The 14358-nt window shown below is 37.4% G+C and overlaps 2 protein-coding genes across 9 annotated transcripts in view; one reads left to right on the top strand and one right to left on the bottom strand.

Annotated features, from left to right (window-relative positions):
* The first annotated feature begins 36 nt into the window (after positions 1-36).
* On the top strand, positions 37-12823 carry JKAMP (JNK1/MAPK8 associated membrane protein). 6 transcript variants are annotated; one of them, XM_006199720.4, is made up of 7 exons: positions 37-153; positions 2084-2175; positions 2730-2884; positions 5862-6068; positions 6803-6984; positions 10569-10645; positions 12517-12823. In XM_006199720.4, exons 1-7 carry the CDS (start codon positions 150-152, stop codon positions 12733-12735), a joined length of 936 nt encoding a protein of 311 aa, XP_006199782.1. In that variant the 5' UTR covers positions 37-149; the 3' UTR covers positions 12736-12823. The 6 variants fall into 6 exon arrangements, with proteins under 6 accessions (XP_006199782.1, XP_006199783.1, XP_072819243.1 ...); XM_006199721.4 differs by having other exon boundaries at positions 56-153; positions 2102-2175; XM_072963140.1 differs by having other exon boundaries at positions 97-256.
* A 409-nt stretch (positions 12824-13232) lies between these two features.
* CCDC175 (coiled-coil domain containing 175) overlaps positions 13233-14358 on the bottom strand; it is a 57207-nt gene continuing 56081 nt past the window's right edge. For all 3 annotated transcript variants that reach the window (XM_072963133.1, XM_072963134.1, XM_031679101.2), the window contains 2 exons: positions 13940-14087; positions 13233-13366 (listed from right to left, as the gene is read on the bottom strand). In XM_072963133.1, coding sequence (XP_072819234.1) covers positions 13987-14087 — 101 coding nt within the window. In that variant the 3' untranslated portion in view covers positions 13233-13366; positions 13940-13986. The remainder of the gene's footprint in view (positions 13367-13939; positions 14088-14358) is intronic.

Consider the following 14358-nt stretch of genomic DNA (forward strand, 5'->3'; position numbering starts at 1 on the left):
CGGAAGCCTGGGGCTGGGGCGGGGCTTCGGGGCGGTCGCCCGGGTTACCAGGAGGCGGGGCCGCCGAAGTCGCTTTGGCCCGGATGTCCGGGAGCTGCGGCCGGGTCGGCTGATCCCGGAGACTCTCCCGGGAAACCTACAAGCTGTCGATGGGTGAGTGGTCGCCGAGGTCCCCGGAAGCGCTTCTCCTGGTCCCTGCTTCTTCCCTTCGCTGCCAGCTCTGAGCTCGGCCCCAGCGGGTGGCCTTCGGATAGCGGTGAATCCTTACCCTTTGTACTCACCTGCCCTCGACCGGGCCCAGGTGGGATGGGGATGGTCTCTGCTAGTGACAAGCTGCAGACGGGAGGCCGGCTGCGGATGGGGGAAAAGGCCAGGCCGCTGTTACGTTAACAACAGCCCCTTTGTTTCAGTCTCTTTGTTTAACATTTCTGAGGGTTGACTTGACAATTTAAAGCGCGGGCGCTAAGTGCAGGAAAACAGTAAAGGAAGCAGACGCCAATTGCTGCATAACTGTTGTGTCCTGCTTCAGCATCACACGTTAAGAGGGTTGCAAAGAAGGTCAAAAATTAGAGATCATTTACTAAAGGATATGAAAGGGGGAAATAAACGGACACTGGGAGCTAGGGTTTTGTTTGGCCGATGATGAGCTGTTGCTTTCAGTTTGTCATACCGGTTTTCAAGCCTTGGATTTTGAGAAACTTTAGTTACGTCCAAATGTATTCATTAAGCACCTACTAGATGCGAAACCGGTATAGAATAAGTTGCCAATTCTTTAACCTCTGCCTTCTCAGAAAATCTGAGACAATTCGTTTTTGTCTATTAGTTTAGAGCACTGTGATTACAATTGGTTTACAAATAAGTGCCAAGTAAGAGGCCCGAGGATTTTGTAAAAGTCAGAAATTTGGTAAGAGTGAAAATATTAAACTTCAGGCACTTTAGTCAGTGCTATTTCTATTTTTCTCAACAACACAAGGAGAAAAAAAAAAGTCCGTCTCGAATTTGAAAGAAGAAAAGGCATTGTGGATCAGGTAGTCTCTAGATTGTGAATCTATGAAGAATTTGGGAAATGGTTGTTCAGGAATAGTCATAAAATGGATTAAGTTCCCAAATTAATTCACATTTGAGCACAGTTGTTTTGGATTTATTCCACACGAAGCTGTAGGTTCTTTGAGGGTAGGTGCTCTGTTGTGTTCCTCCGTGGATCTTTAGGAGTCCCTACCCAGTGGAGTCAGACACTGAATGCATGTTTACTGAATGAATAAATCAGTGATTGAAGGGAATCAGATGTCACTAATGAAAAAAAAAAATCCTTCAGTAACTTCTCCCTGTTGATGAGGTCAAAGACAATCTGTAGGCCCTGAGTTTTTTGGTAAGAAATAGCTGCTTCTGATTTTCTCCAATCCTTGAGGTCAGAAGGTTGATTCTAAGGCATTGGTTCATAAATACTGGTCAGAGGCCCAGTGACAGACAGCCTTCATAAAATTTTAACCTGTCCTCTACAAAAACGACCAAAGTTAGGACAATTTCCTAAGATCCTTATAAAGGTGAATTTTTTTACTTTAAAGGCCTTCCCTTTATTCTGAAATTATGCCCTTTCTGTTTTTCTGGTATTAAAATATGTTCTGATATGAAGGAAGGTAATAATAGATTTTGTGTGTGCCCCTATATGCGCAGGCACTTAATGTCCTGACTGGGCAAAACACGAAGTGTCAATCCTCTATTAGTCCTCCAGTTTAAAAAAAAAGGAAATTAAAAAATCTAGACTATCTAACCTAGGGGAATGGCTGGCTGGAGCCACTGGAGACATACCAGGTTAGGCTTTGAGTTCTGGGGATAGAGTCTGCTCTGCTGGTTGAGGACCTTAATCTTAAGGAACATTATTAGCAATAAGGTTCCATTTATAATGTTTGCAGTGTCACAATGTAAAAGGAAAAATTTAAATAAATGCATCAAGACTCTTGTCTAATACATATTTTAAAACTGAAACTGTGTTGAGATATTTCTGCCAAATGTTTCAGCTATTATTGCATTATTTTTTATAATCACAAAAGATGTTACTATACTGGCATTTATTTTTAAAAAGCTGTCGATATTCAACCAGCATGCCTTGGACTTTATTGTGGGAAGACCCTGTTATTTAAAAATGGCTCGACTGAAATATATGGAGAATGTGGGGTAAGTCTTAACAGTTGTATGTTATTTCATTTGTAAAATCTTTTTGCTTTTGAAATACTGTCATATGTAGAATAACTTTTTTCTTCAGTGTACTCAGCTTATAAAAATATGAAGGTATTAATAATGCCCTTATTTGTGTTGTCACATTGTCTAATACATCTTCTTGATAGTCACAGTTATTAAGGATTTTATAATAATTTCTAATTACTTTTTATTAATATAGTACAGTGAATGGACAGTAAGTGAACATTACAACTCCAGAGCATTTCTCTGCAACTGTTTTTATGTGGAGTTAATAACTAGATTTTTCATGTAAATATTAGTCAACTATTTTAGAAACTTAATAAACAGAGTCCTTTAAGAACACTATACAGATGTAGCAATACAATGTAGCTTGCTTTTTGTTTTACTTATGCTTTCTCTTTTATTTCTAAAAGATGCACATGTAAACAGCTGCTTAAACCAAAACGGGATGTCTTAGTGAATGATTTTTGGGGGGTGTTAATGTTCTAAAACAGTAACTGTACATACAGTACTGTTCTCATATATTGTAGGTGTGTCCAAGAGGACAGAGAACAAATGCACAGAAATATTGTGAGCCTTGCACAGAGTCTCCAGAACTGTATGACTGGCTCTATCTTGGATTTATGGCTATGCTTCCTCTTGTTCTGCATTGGTTCTTCATTGAATGGTACTCGGGGAAAAAGAGGTTAGCACTTTCTATGAATGTATCTGGATGGACTGATGTTGGAATATTTATTATCTAGAAGACCTTATTAAGTAATTGTATGTCTGTTGTTTTAAAAGTGGCAAACATGTTTTTCCTTTATCTTCTGATTACTTTTGACTGTAGCAAGAAAACTTAGTGATAGGGTGTGTTTCAGTAAATATTAAGGGAAATATTCTTTGTTTTACTCTGAATGATGTTGAGAGAATATTTTATTTATATTTATTTCTTAATTATAATCTTTATTGGTTTTCTACAAAAATTGGCTATGATTACAAACTGTTTATTTTTCAAAAACAAATACTTTGTGATTTAATTTAATACTAGCAATCTCATATAATGTGGTTTAAATGTTATAGCTGCAACCTAATTATGAAAACAGACCAAACTATTAAATGAACAAAAATTTATTGGTTAGTGTTTTATGTTTAGGAAGTTAGGGGAAGAAATACAAAATAACTGATGTGGTTTATAGTCATAATCTTGTGGAAAAGGCAGGCATACACAACTAATTATAATATAAATCAGACTTAAAAGTATATAAACAAAAAGTGTATAAAAGAGTTCTAAACAAAATGATCTGGAAACACAAAGAAAAAAAGAGAGAAACTGTGCCTAGTGGGATCTGAGAGACTTAAAAGAGAACATTTTGGGCAGAGGCCACAGTGTGAACACTGGCATGGAGGTATGAAACCTGTGATCTCTTGTGGGTGGGAATGGAAGTAGTTGGGTGGTCCGAGCACGGATTGCATTTGAGAGAAAGGTAATAATAGGGAGGATGGGAAAGGGGGATTGAGGCCAGAATGTGAAGGTTCTTGATGATGATGTGAACTTTATTCCACTGAGAATGAGGAACCAAATTCTATCTTAGTACATTTCAGCCATCCTGGCTGTTAGTTCCTCCAACATTTCAGCATCTTTCCTGCTTTAGGTCCCCTCCCTTTCCCTGAACTCTTCTCTGCCTGAATTACTTTCTTCTTCCTTTGAGTGCAACTTTTTCTGTAGCTGCCTTTTCTTCCCCTTCAGATTTCAGTTTAAATTACACCTACTTGGAGAGGCTTTTCCTGACCCAATCTGAAGTAGGTCTGTCCCCATTATATTTTCATTTTAATAGCACTCTGATCTTGTTGTTTTTTGCTTTGTATTTAGCACTCAGCATGGTTCGCAGTGATGTTTGTCTCCTCATTTAACGTGCTCCCACTCCCTGACTCTAGGCTCCACAAGGGCAGTGGCCATCGCTGTTGTCTCCATGGAATCTCCAGAGACCAGCATGGCCACTGGCACGCAGCAGATGCTCACTTAGTATTTGCCAAGTGAATGATTTTGTGGGTGAAAGTTTTGGTTTAGAGAAGTAACATCCTGGATGTATATTTTAGGAAGAGAACTTCTATGGAGGGTAGATTAGAGGTGAGACGTATTAGAAGGCTGTTGCCCAAAAGTAGAGATGGCTAGACTCCAGTGGTGGGAATGGAAGTGGAGAGGATGGTCAGATAGAAATGCAGTCAGCACTTTTCTGGATCTACCCAGTAAATCCACAGTGGTTATCTACATTGGAAAAGCAGGTGTTATTTTTCAGAGGAATCTATAAAATGATTTTTTTTTAAAAGCAGCTCTCATCCTGCTTTTAATTTCTGTCATTGAATGATGAGAGAGAGGGCAAGAAAGGAGATGTGATGAACTTAAAGCTAAAATAGAATAATTGCTCAGTTAATTGTTGGAACATCTCAGCTCAGAGAGGAGAAGAGATGGGGTGAAGGGATGTACCCCACCAAATGCATTTGAACTAAAACATCAGGTATATTTAAGGGAGAATCTTGGAACAGAGGGTAGAGCTTTGGTTTGGGGGTAAGCTGTTGACGTGATCAATGCTTAGGCAGGAAAGGAGGTGGGTTTACAAAGAAGGAGTTTAAAACAGATAAACAACAAGGTCGTACAGTAGAGCACAGGGAACTATGTTCAATACTTTGTAATGGTCTATAATGAAAAAGAATATGAAAAGGAATATATATATGTGTATATGTACATATATATATAAATAATTGAAACATTGTCCTATACACCAGAAATTAACACAACGTAAATCGACAATACATCAATAAAAAAAGAAAAAAATTATAGAAACCAAAAATTTAAAAATTAAAAAGGAGTTTGCATAACTATGCTTTGTCTAGGAAATTGGTAGCAAGGAACAAAAGGCCATCTCCTGCATTTTCCTGAGATGTTGCATTTATAATCAAGGAAGCAGGGGCCTAGCTGTCTGAGGCTAGACCCATGTTTCTCAACCCTTTATTCATGGTCACCTCGAGGAACCTTTTCAGATACCTTTTTTCTCCTAATTCCACCTATCCCCATGAAATTTTAATATCACAGACATACTGTTTTTTGTTTGATGTAGTGTATGTATACATGTGTTTTATAACTAAAAAGTGTAATTATTTTATACCTAGGGGTCAGTTCTTGCCCCCTTGGGAGTGCTACAGTCCAGTGAGAATGCAAGGGCTAGACACTAACCAAACTTCCCTTTCTGACAAACTTGCTTTCCCCAGAGTTTAGTATCAAATTTGTTTTTCATTGAGGCCAGGGCAGAGATAGGCAGAAATTGAGTATTTTTAAGTAATGTAGTCAGAAGCTGTGCTTCGTAGGTAACTTATTTCTATATAATTTATAACTTTTTAAATGTATTCATTCAACAATCTTTAGGGGTGTTTGCAGTGCACCAGGTGCTATACTAGGTTGTGGGATTCAGAGATGACTAAAATGTGGATGCTCTCGGTCCAATGGATGAGATGGGCAAACCATTACATTACATGTGAGGTTCTATAATACAGACATGTACAAAGTTTTAAGGCTGGCATAAAGAAGGAAAGAATTAATTTTGTCTTCTCAAAATAGGGCAATGTCACAGAAGAAAAAACTGACTTTAAGCTGAACTTTGAAAATGCTGCCTTTGTCTTGCTAGCTCCAGTGCACTCTTCCAGCACATCACTGCACTATTTGAGTGCACTGTGGCAGCTCTCATCACCTTACTTGTGAGTGATCCAGTCGGTGTGCTCTATATCCGTTCGTGTCGAGTACTGATGCTTTCTGACTGGTATACGATGCTGTACAACCCAAGTCCAGATTATGTTACCACGGTGCACTGCACACATGAAGCTGTCTACCCACTGTAAGTATTTACTCAGACTTAAGATCATTTTTTAAAAAATGATAATTATAGATTGCATTCATTTCAGCAGATTGAGCACTGTGAAGTGGCTTCTAGGCACTGGGGGTATATACAGAAATGATTTTCTTCTCTTAAGGGATACATGTCTTTGCAGTTGCATTTTTGTGTGTGTGTGTATGTAAAGATATATATATATTTTAAAGACTATCACTATGCATTTGCCATTATGCAACCTGTTCTTGTTACTTAGTGTATGAGGCACAATTGCTTTTGTTGTTAACATTTCTTTCATGACTGGATTTTTAATATCTGCATAGTATTCCAGCATAAATGTACTCTAAAATTTAACCAGTTTCCTATTGTTGAATATTTATTTTCTTTCTGAGTTTTCTTAACTATGTGATTTAGTAAAAATGCTTGTTCATCAGGTTTTTGTATATACCCAATTGTTTCCCTTTGATAAATTTCTACAAGTAAAATTTCTGGATCAAAGGGTATAAACATTTTAGGACTTTTGATACACATTTCCAAACATTCTACTGGAAAGGAACTAGCGTACACTTTCCAGCATTATATGAGTCTTTTTGGCCAACCCTCTACCAGTCTGAATATTTGATGGGTACACAATATACTTTTTAGACCTTTTTTAGGATCTTTGATTTTAAAATGATCAATGATAAAAACACATTTTAAAACATATTTTTGATGCTGTAATTTTCTATTTCATTTTCCAGCTACACCATTGTATTTATCTATTATGCATTCTGCTTGGTATTAATGATGCTGCTCCGACCTCTTCTGGTAAAGAAGATTGCCTGTGGGTTAGGGAAGTCTGATCGATTTAAAAGTATTTATGCTGCACTTTACTTCTTCCCAATTTTAACTGTGCTTCAGGCAGTTGGTGGAGGCCTTTTATGTAAGTCTGATGGGTAAAGTCAGTATATTTATTATATGTGATAAACAGTATTTTCTCTGAGTATAATTTTGGACCTTTTCCTTTAAACTAGTTTGGTTATTGTTTTTTAATCCTTGAAAATAAACCATAGTGTATATATTTGCTAAAACATATACACATTCTTAATCAAAACTGATTTCTATTTAGAGAATACTCTGTATTTGAAGCTCATAACCTGAATAGGAAAAATTTAAAAACCTGAGCATAGTGTTTAAAAAAACTATTTTTTACATATACTTGATAGAAATTACTCTTGATAATATATACTATTTACTATTAAGTTAGGTCTTAGTTTTCTAAGTTCCTTTATGAAAAATGCTTAGGTACAGTAAAAAAATCCTCAATATATTTTTTATTATAATATAGCCATTCATTCATTTATTCAGCAACCATTTAGACTGATCTGTGACTCAAAAGAAGAGTAAGTTAGTATAAAAGGGCTCACATAGTACTAGGAAAGCTATAAATAGCTGAGAGACCATAGTGTGGTACTTTCTGAATGTGTGACATTGAACACTGCAAAGATGCTGGACACCATCCTTACGTGGGGCCTGCCAGGGTGCAGAGGGCCAGCCTTCTGGCCTAAAAGAACTGGGAGAGACAGCATCATTATGCAAATAGTGTAGCTCACTAATGAATCTGGTCCAAAGTGAGGGTGGAGCTGAGGGCAGGCCAAGGGAAGGAGAAACTGGAGACTAGTCAGGGGTCGGTTATCTCCGTATTCTGGTTTATAGATGTATTGTTCCTCTGGCCTGCATGGTGTTTGAAAATCTCGTTTTTCTAGCTCCTACCACTTCCTATTTTCTTAGATTTGGCCCACTTCAGTTACTCTCCTGGCTGATCTCTGTAAACGTTTGAGGTTGCTATTCTTGCTCTCGGGATGAGAGATCTACACTTAAAAAGATTTCAGGAGGAAGAGAGACATGACTAGATTTGCATTTTAGAAAGATTACGTGGTAGCAGCGTGGTAGGGAAGAGAAGATGGGGGGTCAGGTAAGAGATTACTGCAGTAACCAAGCCTGACTGTGTGACCTAAAGCAGAGAAACACAGGGGATGAAAAGCTATTTCAAAGATTGAGTTAACTAAACTAGGTAACTAGTTAAATACAGGGGTTGAGGGAGTGGGAGGGGAGTACGATAAGTAGCTTTCTGCCTTAGGAACTGGTGAATTTGTGAACTGTGTTGTGAATGTTAGAAGGAGCAAATAGATTGAGGAGAAGTGAATTTAGCTTTAGGTATTCATGGAATATTCAAAAGAGTAAGGTAGTTATTTATACTAGACAAGCTTGGGAGAGCTGGGTAGGCTGGAAAGATTAATTGTCAGCCCTCAAATCCCCATGTCCCAGATTGTGGCTGGTGCTATTGTGTAGAACCTCTTGGTTATGAAATGGAGGAAAGAGAAAAGCTGGGGAAAGCAGGGAAAGGTTTGGGAAGTTAACCTAAGGAGACTGCCAGAGAGTGTTGCTTCCTATAGTGTAGCTGCCTATATTGAAAAATACCCTTGCTGACTGAATGTCAGTCACTGAATGTCTTTAGATTGTTCTGTTAATAAGCCTCCACTCAAAGCACCTTCATAGGGAGGATCAAGGAGTTACTGTTTATTTGCACTAAGTATAAACTTATGCAGTCTGCTGAGATGAGTCACAGAGGATATCATACCAACTCACAATTACATGATGTTGAAATAAAAAGATAATTTTTGGTTTGTAGGAGTGTCTTAGTTCAAGCTGCTGCTATAACAACAGAGACTTCTCACAGTTGTGGAGACTGGGAAGTCTAAGAGCAAGGCATCAGCAGATTTGGTGTCTGGTGAGGGCTCCTCTCCTGGTTCACTGAGCGCTGTCTTCTTTCAGCGTCCTCACATGGCAGAGGGGAGAGCTCTCTGGGGTCTCTTTTATAAGGGCACTAATCCCATTCATAAGGGCTCCACCCTCATGACCTAGTCGCCTCAAAGGCCTCACCTACTAATACCATCACACTGGGGGTTAGGATTTCAACACAAGAATTTTGGGGGACAAACATTTAGCCCATGACAAGGGAATATAACAAATGAGCAAGGTAGAGCAGCGAGAGGTCTTGGTAGCTTAAGATACCAGGGGTCTAGAGAGAGAGACACTGGGGATAATTAGGGAAATGCCAGTGACACACTCTTAACTTGCTTGGAAGTAGTATTGAAACCAGGTTTTAAGTGTGATTTGCACCAGAACCACCAGCAGAACTGAAATGCAGGTTTCCAGGTACTACCCCCATACCTAGCTGCTCAAAATCTTATACCACTTTAAACCCTAGAGTAAGAACCATTCTAAATCCTGCTTTGAGCCCTCTACTCCCCCACAAATTTGGGCCTTGTTAGAAACTGCCTCTTTCTCCTTTTTGCCCCCAGGTTTTAAATTTATATCATTAGCATTGTTTAGCTATTTATAAGTTAATTGGGATTTTTTTTTTTGAATGGCTGGTTAGGACTTAATCACTGTCTGGGAAATAAAAGGTTCTAAATGTCAAACAAGTCATTCAGTTATTTAGTAAGTTGGAATCAGGCCTGCACAGATAATTCAGAGTTTCTGACTGCCACATCCTGATTTAACATTTGACAGTGTTCCACATGGGTTCCACTGCATTGTAGAATGATTAACAGTTTTACTAACAGAGGTTAATTGTTTTGAAATAGTTATACAAAAAGCCATTCAAGATAATTTTGTCTATTTGTCTATTTGTTTTAGTGTGCTCTAAATGTAAAACATTTTAAGAGAAAGGTGATATTTTTAACAAAAAATTTCACTTAAAGTATTATTTCTACTTTAGTATTTTACTGTACTGTATTTGAAGTAGAAATACCCAGAATTTTAACATTAAGAGCACTGAATGATCCATTTAGCCTTTGAGGTTTATTGATGTATGAACTTTTCTAAAGAATAATTAAAGCTGAATTACCCTTATAAATAGCCTTTCTCAACTGAAGTTCCCCATCTGGACCACAAAACACAGAAAACTGAGTAGTGATTTTCTCAGTTCTCCCAAGTTTGATACATAACTGGTGTCATTCTAGAGTCACAGTAGAGAAGTTAGTGCTTTCCATCAGTGGACGCCTTAAGGCAGGGGTCTTCAAAGCCAGGCCAAGGAGAGCTTACATTTTTTAATTGTTAGTGAAAAAAATCAAAAGAAGAGCAGTGTTTCTTGACATGTGAAAATTATATGAAGTTTGAATTTTCTTGTCTGAATAACTTATAAAAAAGTTTTAACCTACAGACGTATAAAGTAAGTTTTATTGGAACACAGACACAGCCATTCATTTATGTATAATGTGGCTGCTTTCCCACTACAACTGTGGAGTTAGGTGGTTGAGACAGATTGCGTGTTCCACGAAGCCAAAAATACCCACTCCCTGGCCCTTTACAGAAAGTTTGCTGACGCCTGCCTCAGGCATCAGAACTCCGGTCTCTCACAGGGCTGGTTGAGGTTTTTGTCTATGGAAAGAATTATACTGTTTGAATTTTTGATGGTTTATTCAGAAAATTTAATTGTCAATACCAATGTTTGTTTTTCAGATTATGCCTTCCCATACATTATATTAGTATTATCTCTAGTGACTCTGGCTGTGTACATGTCGGCTTCAGAAATTGAGGTAGGGCATCGTTTTTCCTTTGCTAAAGATTTTTTTTTAATAGATCTGACAGTTGAATAGGAGAGCAGTGCATGATATGATATGTTACAACTGATGGTTTCAGTAATCCCTGGCTAAACAGTCACTCGGCTTTTAGCTCATTAGTTATGAAGGCTTGTATGCTGGACTATATGTGCTTGGGAAGTTAGTGAAGTAGTCAGGCTGAACTATCCAGCATGTTAGAGAAAAGTTCATTTCACATCATTTATCCGCATAGAAAATTTTAACTATTGAAATGTTGAACATTATGAACACTATTTTGAGGGAAACATAAAAATGCTTTATTGTATGGAGAATATTTCTAGACTTTTTTTTTTCCACAGCAGCACTAACAGTCATCAGTAATTACACTGCACATTCCATACCCTTCTGTATTTTGTCCCTGATTTTACCTTCTTGATTATGGATGTTTACTTTTGCCCTCTAGTATCTATAATATTTTGGTGATTTGGAAATACCATTAACACTCAGATTAGTTCTGCTACTGATCCTGTCTTGAGATACCTTTTTTGTGCCTCTTTTTAGTATTTCAGTGGAAGGCCACTGTTAGAACTCTTTGAGAGTAACGTCTAAAGGAATAAAAGCGTTAAGTGACCTACAGTACTCTTCCATCCTGTGTTTGCTAATCTAGTGTCTGCGCACTGTTTTCAGCCACCCACTACAGCTGACATGTGCTTTCTCATAATTCTTAACATAAAAAAGTTCAACACAGAGAAAGTAAGTTGTTAACTATTTTGGAGTGGTTGCTGTTGAAGTTCCTGTTTCTATTACATTAGTGGAAGAATGAGAGGGAAAACCCACCTGGAAATGATAGTGACTTTTCAGTAGAATAGCAGTAGAGGAGCTAGAAGACAGTATTTTTATGGTGATTTTTCAGATATTTCCGCCCTCATTTCTTCTTTGTAGTCTTTAATCAACAATTGCAATGTGATTAATTAAAGAAGATAAGCAAATTAGTTTTGGCACTTTTATCAACTCTAGGGAAATAGTTGCAGGACAAAATAATTGGATATTTGAATAAGATGAAGTGTTTGAATTTTTGTACATTATCCATAACTGCTACGGAAAGTTCAGTTAGCTTGAAACATATTTGTTTTTCTGCTGCTGGGAGTCTCCCCTGTATAAAATCTCTTCATACACTTCAGTTAGCACTCTGTACACGCATCAGAAATAGGGCTCCGACGTCCAGCTCCAGGTGAGTTGATACGCCACTGAATGAGGAAAAGTTGTTCACTGACCAACTGCTGATTACACTTTAGTGTGTTCATTAGCACACTTAGATATTACTTTTATAATAATTTTATCCTTCCAGTTTTTGTACATTGTAGACCGGTATTAGAGATTAAAAGGAAATCAGAGCAGTCGCATGCCATTTCTGCTGCCCCCTAACTATCCAAGCAGCAGTCCCTAGGAATGTTAGAGGTTAAGGAAGTTGGGTGTGTACCACCCGTTCCCTACCTGGAGACTCCGCTTCTGTGGATCAGGGCGGGAAGAAGGCACGCAACGCCGAGTTCCGCTTCCAGTTCAGATCTTTCAGAAGAAACCGTGGTGTTTCCAGGTCGCGTAGTGGTGTCGACCACAACTTAAAGAGACATGGTCAGGGTGCTGCCGCTGAGTGCTTACAAGCAGGAAGCCTCAGTTTCCTCATCTGTAAAGTATAACAGCGAGACTGGGTGATTTCTTAAGTCCCTTTTAGCTCAGACATTCTGTGATTCTGAGGTTATGATTCTGTGGGAAAATAATATGTTCTCAATTAAAGTGTAATGAATCATCTAACTGATTCAACTTGATAATCTGTATCTCTCTTTTCTATCTTTTATAAAATGATGTAGAACTGCTATGATCTTCTGGTCAGAAAGAAAAGACTCATTGTTCTCTTCAGCCACTGGTTACTTCATGCCTATGGGATAATCTCCATTTCCAGAGTCGATAAACTTGAGCAAGACTTACCCCTTTTGGCACTGGTACCCACACCAGCCCTGTTTTACTTGTTCACTGCAAAATTTACTGAACCTTCACGGATACTCTCAGAAGGAGCCAATGGACACTGAATGTAAATGCCAAAAAGAAAAAAAAAAAAAACCTAAGAAGTGTTTGTAATAAAAAAAAGTAAAGAAATAAAAAAAGTACTCATCTGTCTTACATGGGAATATGATTACCAGTACATCTAATATTTTTGGGTTTTTTTTTTTGACTTAATAGACTTTGTGATTTGAAGGAAAATACAAAACACCTTCATACTGTATTAGATAGTATAACACACTGTACACTTAAAGGACACTGTTATATTACACTAGAAGCCTATTAGGAAGCACTTGACTCTTGCAACAATTCAGCTGTTCTTTAGAGCAAAATCATGTTTCTGTGTACCTAGCAATATGTTGTTTCCATTTTTATTAAAAAAAAAAACTATAACAAGTGTAATCTGAAATCCTTGGTTGGCATAACTTGTGCATGCCTGCTGTGTTTCAATTTGTTTTGCAAATATACTTAATTACAAAGACAAACGTATGTGTGGGGGTCTGATGTCAAACATAGAAATAAAATATATTGTTCTTTGTTATCTATTTATTTTCACCAATACAGTATTTTGACCTACTACAAAAATAGAGCATAATTTATATAACAGGCTTTCTGTTTATAGGTAGTTTGGTTGAAGACGTCTTCAGGTTATTTCTGTTCCTGTAAAGAAAAATAATAAAAATTTAACTACAAAAAAAAATCTCAAATGTCTGGCACTTAATTGTATTTGCCACACCAATTGTGGCAATAATTCAAAATATTAAGTAATAAGTTTAGTGTCTTTTCCCAAATGAATAAATGTACATACTTACACATTTCCTTCCTCTTACACTTCATTTTTGAAGGATATGTACGAATGCCATATTTTATGAATCCTGAGACAATTTTTTGGTCACATTGTGACATTTCTGAATTAGGATGCATCTTACAATTGATGGCTTCTTAGATTTAATAAAATACAGAATATATACAGTACGTAAACAGTTTTCCTGTGGTTGGTTGTAAACAGGTGTGCTGTGATTTTTATGCTCTGAAGCCCTCAAGAGACTCATGGTTGCAAACATGGAAGCAAAATAAGATTTTTACACTTAATAATCTGACCGTGTTATTCATTTGTATTATTAAGAAGGTTATTTCCTGATTCTGCTTGGTTAGGGTTCTGTGAGTTTGTTAAATCTCGGACTTTTAAGACTTTGATTGACACTTGAAAAATAAGAAAGAAAGTGTACTCACTTTTTCTATAGTTTTGTACCTTTGTGAATTCATAGCAGTTGTATCCTTTAAGTTATTTTGTTAGTTTTTGTTTGTTTACTTTTTTTCATAGTACATTCAACCACTGGGAAATGGATTCTTTTGATACGACTCTGTTTCTTCTTAGTTTCTGTAGGAATAAATAAAATGTAAGAATTCTATATGTAACTCACAAAGGTTTAGGTAGTTATCAGTGTCCATTAAAATTCTAAATTGCCCAAAGTATCCTCAATTGGACGACTGTATGATGGGCAGGTGGGGAGACTGTGCAAGGGGATCATTTTATCTGATTACCAGGACTATCTTTTTGTCTCATCACATTGGGAGCCAATTTTTTAAATAGTAATCTTTCCCTCCAGTATCCTCTTCTGGCAGGAAAACGTGTAAGCAAAAGAAGAAAT

Source organism: Vicugna pacos, chromosome 6 (genome assembly GCF_048564905.1).
Source record: "Vicugna pacos chromosome 6, VicPac4, whole genome shotgun sequence".
NCBI classification, from domain to species: domain Eukaryota; kingdom Metazoa; phylum Chordata; class Mammalia; order Artiodactyla; family Camelidae; genus Vicugna; species Vicugna pacos.

Excerpts from the sequence above, each read along its gene's own strand:
- JKAMP (XM_006199720.4), top strand. Across the intron at positions 6,069-6,802 it reads CATGAAGCTGTCTACCCACT|CTACACCATTGTATTTATCT; the intron begins GTAAGTATTTAC and ends TTCATTTTCCAG. Across the intron at positions 6,985-10,568 it reads AGTTGGTGGAGGCCTTTTAT|ATTATGCCTTCCCATACATT; the intron begins GTAAGTCTGATG and ends TTTGTTTTTCAG.